This window comes from Beta vulgaris, chromosome 5 (assembly GCF_026745355.1).
Source record: "Beta vulgaris subsp. vulgaris cultivar EL10 chromosome 5, EL10.2, whole genome shotgun sequence".
NCBI lineage: Eukaryota > Viridiplantae > Streptophyta > Magnoliopsida > Caryophyllales > Amaranthaceae > Beta > Beta vulgaris.
Genome location: NC_079206.1, coordinates 57,068,711 through 57,071,269, shown reverse-complemented (window position 1 = coordinate 57,071,269; position 2,559 = coordinate 57,068,711). Strand labels below are relative to the sequence as shown.

General features: G+C 33.7%; 1 protein-coding gene across 1 annotated transcript; it reads left to right on the top strand.

Moving 5' to 3' along the window:
- On the top strand, window positions 1–2,333 carry LOC104894055 (myb-related protein 306). Its single transcript, XM_010680223.3, has 3 exons — window positions 1–418; window positions 825–954; window positions 1,273–2,333. Exons 1-3 carry the CDS (start codon window positions 286–288, stop codon window positions 2,012–2,014), a joined length of 1,005 nt encoding a protein of 334 aa, XP_010678525.1. The 5' UTR covers window positions 1–285; the 3' UTR covers window positions 2,015–2,333.
- The last annotated feature ends 226 nt before the right edge of the window (window positions 2,334–2,559 follow it).

The window sequence follows — 2,559 nt, the reverse complement described above, 5'->3', positions numbered from 1 at the left end:
ATAATTAAAAGTTATATATATACACTAAGGGTATCCCTACTCTTGGACCCTTGTCTTTAACCTTTCTTTCTCTTCCATTTTCTGAAAAAATCCCAAATCCAGAAACAAGAAAACAACTTTTCTCTCTTTCTCTTAAGAAGAAACCTAAGTTGCTACAATTTTGATAAAGACTACTTACTTATTCTTAGCTACTACTACCACCCTAAAGTTCTGTTGTTTTTATTTCTTATACATCATTCATATACTAATTAAAAAGATTGATATCTTTTTTCTGGAGAGAGAAAAATGGGAAGGCCACCATGTTGTGATAAAATAGGTGTGAAGAAAGGTCCTTGGACTCCTGAAGAAGATATCATCTTAGTTTCTTATATTCAAGAACATGGTCCTGGAAACTGGAGGGCTGTTCCTACTAATACTGGTATTTTTCTCTCCTTATAAATTATAACCTAGCTAACTCTTCGTTGTGTAAAAATAATATTGGGATCACCCAAGAAGAATATTTATTTTACTCTTAGTTGTACGAAATATATATTTTGTAAAAAATGAATAACAAAAACACTTTATATTTCCTACTCTTTGGTTAAACTTTAGGATGATCTTGTGTGGTTTTGGTAGTTCCTCATGTGGGTTGGTTTGATCATTAAAGTGTGTATTAAATTCCCTCTGTGCTGTTGCTGCTTCTGCCAGCTACTAAAAGCTTTCACTTGCTTACTTTTCTACATGATCTTCATTAAAACCCTTTTTACTAGGGTTAGTGTATTTGGTAGCTTAATCAAGAGAATTTATTTGGTTTATTTATGTAAATTTTATGGTTTTATTATCAGGATTGCGTAGATGCAGCAAAAGTTGCAGGCTCAGATGGACAAATTATCTTCGCCCTGGTATTAAGAGAGGCAATTTCACTGAACAAGAGGAGAAGATGATTATACATCTTCAAGCTCTTTTGGGCAATAGGTAAATTTAATTATTATAGTATTTATTAATTAAACATATCCATATTTTGATTTGTTAATTAATATATTTGTTTTACTAATTCCCGATACAAAAGAGCTATTTATTACTCATTTGTCCATGTTATGGGATCTGTTACACATAGTACAAAACTATACTACTAGAAAATTTTATACCATATACTCTAGAAGAATATATATCTATTGCTGCTTAGCTTTTCCATATTTTGCTGTGTTCATGTATATATGCATGTATACATAATAATTATGTATTGATCCAAAAAATCTAACTTTTATTTTATTTTATTTTACTATAATATAGATGGGCAGCCATAGCATCCTACCTGCCACAAAGGACAGACAATGACATAAAGAATTACTGGAATACCCATCTGAAGAAGAAGCTAAAGAAGGAAGAAGAAGGGCAAGATGGTCAAAACACATTATCTCAAGAAGGGTTTTCCTCAAACTCATCATCTTCCACCTCTTCTTCCCATAACACTTCCAACAAAGGACAGTGGGAAAGAAGGCTCCAAACTGATATCAACATGGCTAAACAAGCCCTATGTGAGGCCTTATCCATTGACAAGCCCGAACTTCTTTCAAGCCCAACCCAGGCCCAACAACAACAACAACAGTCCATCTACGCCTCGAGCACTGAAAACATTGCTCGGTTGCTTGAAAGCTGGATGATCCATAAGCCCATCTCAGGTGGATCATCACGAGATTCTACTCAAAACTCTTGTAATGATAAGAAATGGATCAAGTCCCCTGATCATGAGGAGTTTAAGTCACTCCTACGCTTTAACTCGAATTCGAACTCGTCAACAACTACTACAACCACTACCACTACTACCAACGACAATAACTCGCAAGTGTCGGCGTCGGTGGAGGTGTTCCAGGACGAGAGCAAACCACGTTTCGTGACGGCGGCAGCGGTGGCGGAGGAACAAGTACCACTTTCTCTACTAGAGAAGTGGTTGTTTGAGGAAGGGATTAGCCAGGAACATGTAAACATGTTGGACATGTCCTTAGATGTTGAAAATGCTGCTGACCTTTTCTAGAAGAAGATGGTAATAATTTGGTTGTTTTTTTTTTTTTGGAGTGAAGAGTTAATTGATTAGTGGTTTAATGATCTAAGAGGTGAATTAAAAATCGATCACACTAGTGATGCAACAGACGTCAAAAGTGTAAATTAATTACTAAGGAGAATTATTAGTAGTTTGTGACTATGATCATTATCATCATCCAAATGTATACATATATAAATGATGTTATGTCACATATATTGGATAAAAATAAAATCCAATGCTATACTACTAGTTCATGACTTCATATATATATATATATATATTATATATACTTAGTATTTGTATTGTGTTATGTGTATATGTATTTGTTAGTGTGTTATGGGTTATCCATGATTATGACTTGCAATTAAGTGTGCAACAAATTTGTCTCTTTTGTTTTACAGGTCTTTTATGAAATAAGATTCTCACCTAAATTTTGAAAAAACGAAATGATATATGTATAGCACTTAAGAAACTAAAGACGAAAATACGTAAGTAATTAAAATTCATTATTAGTAAGACCTATTTACCGTAAGGAA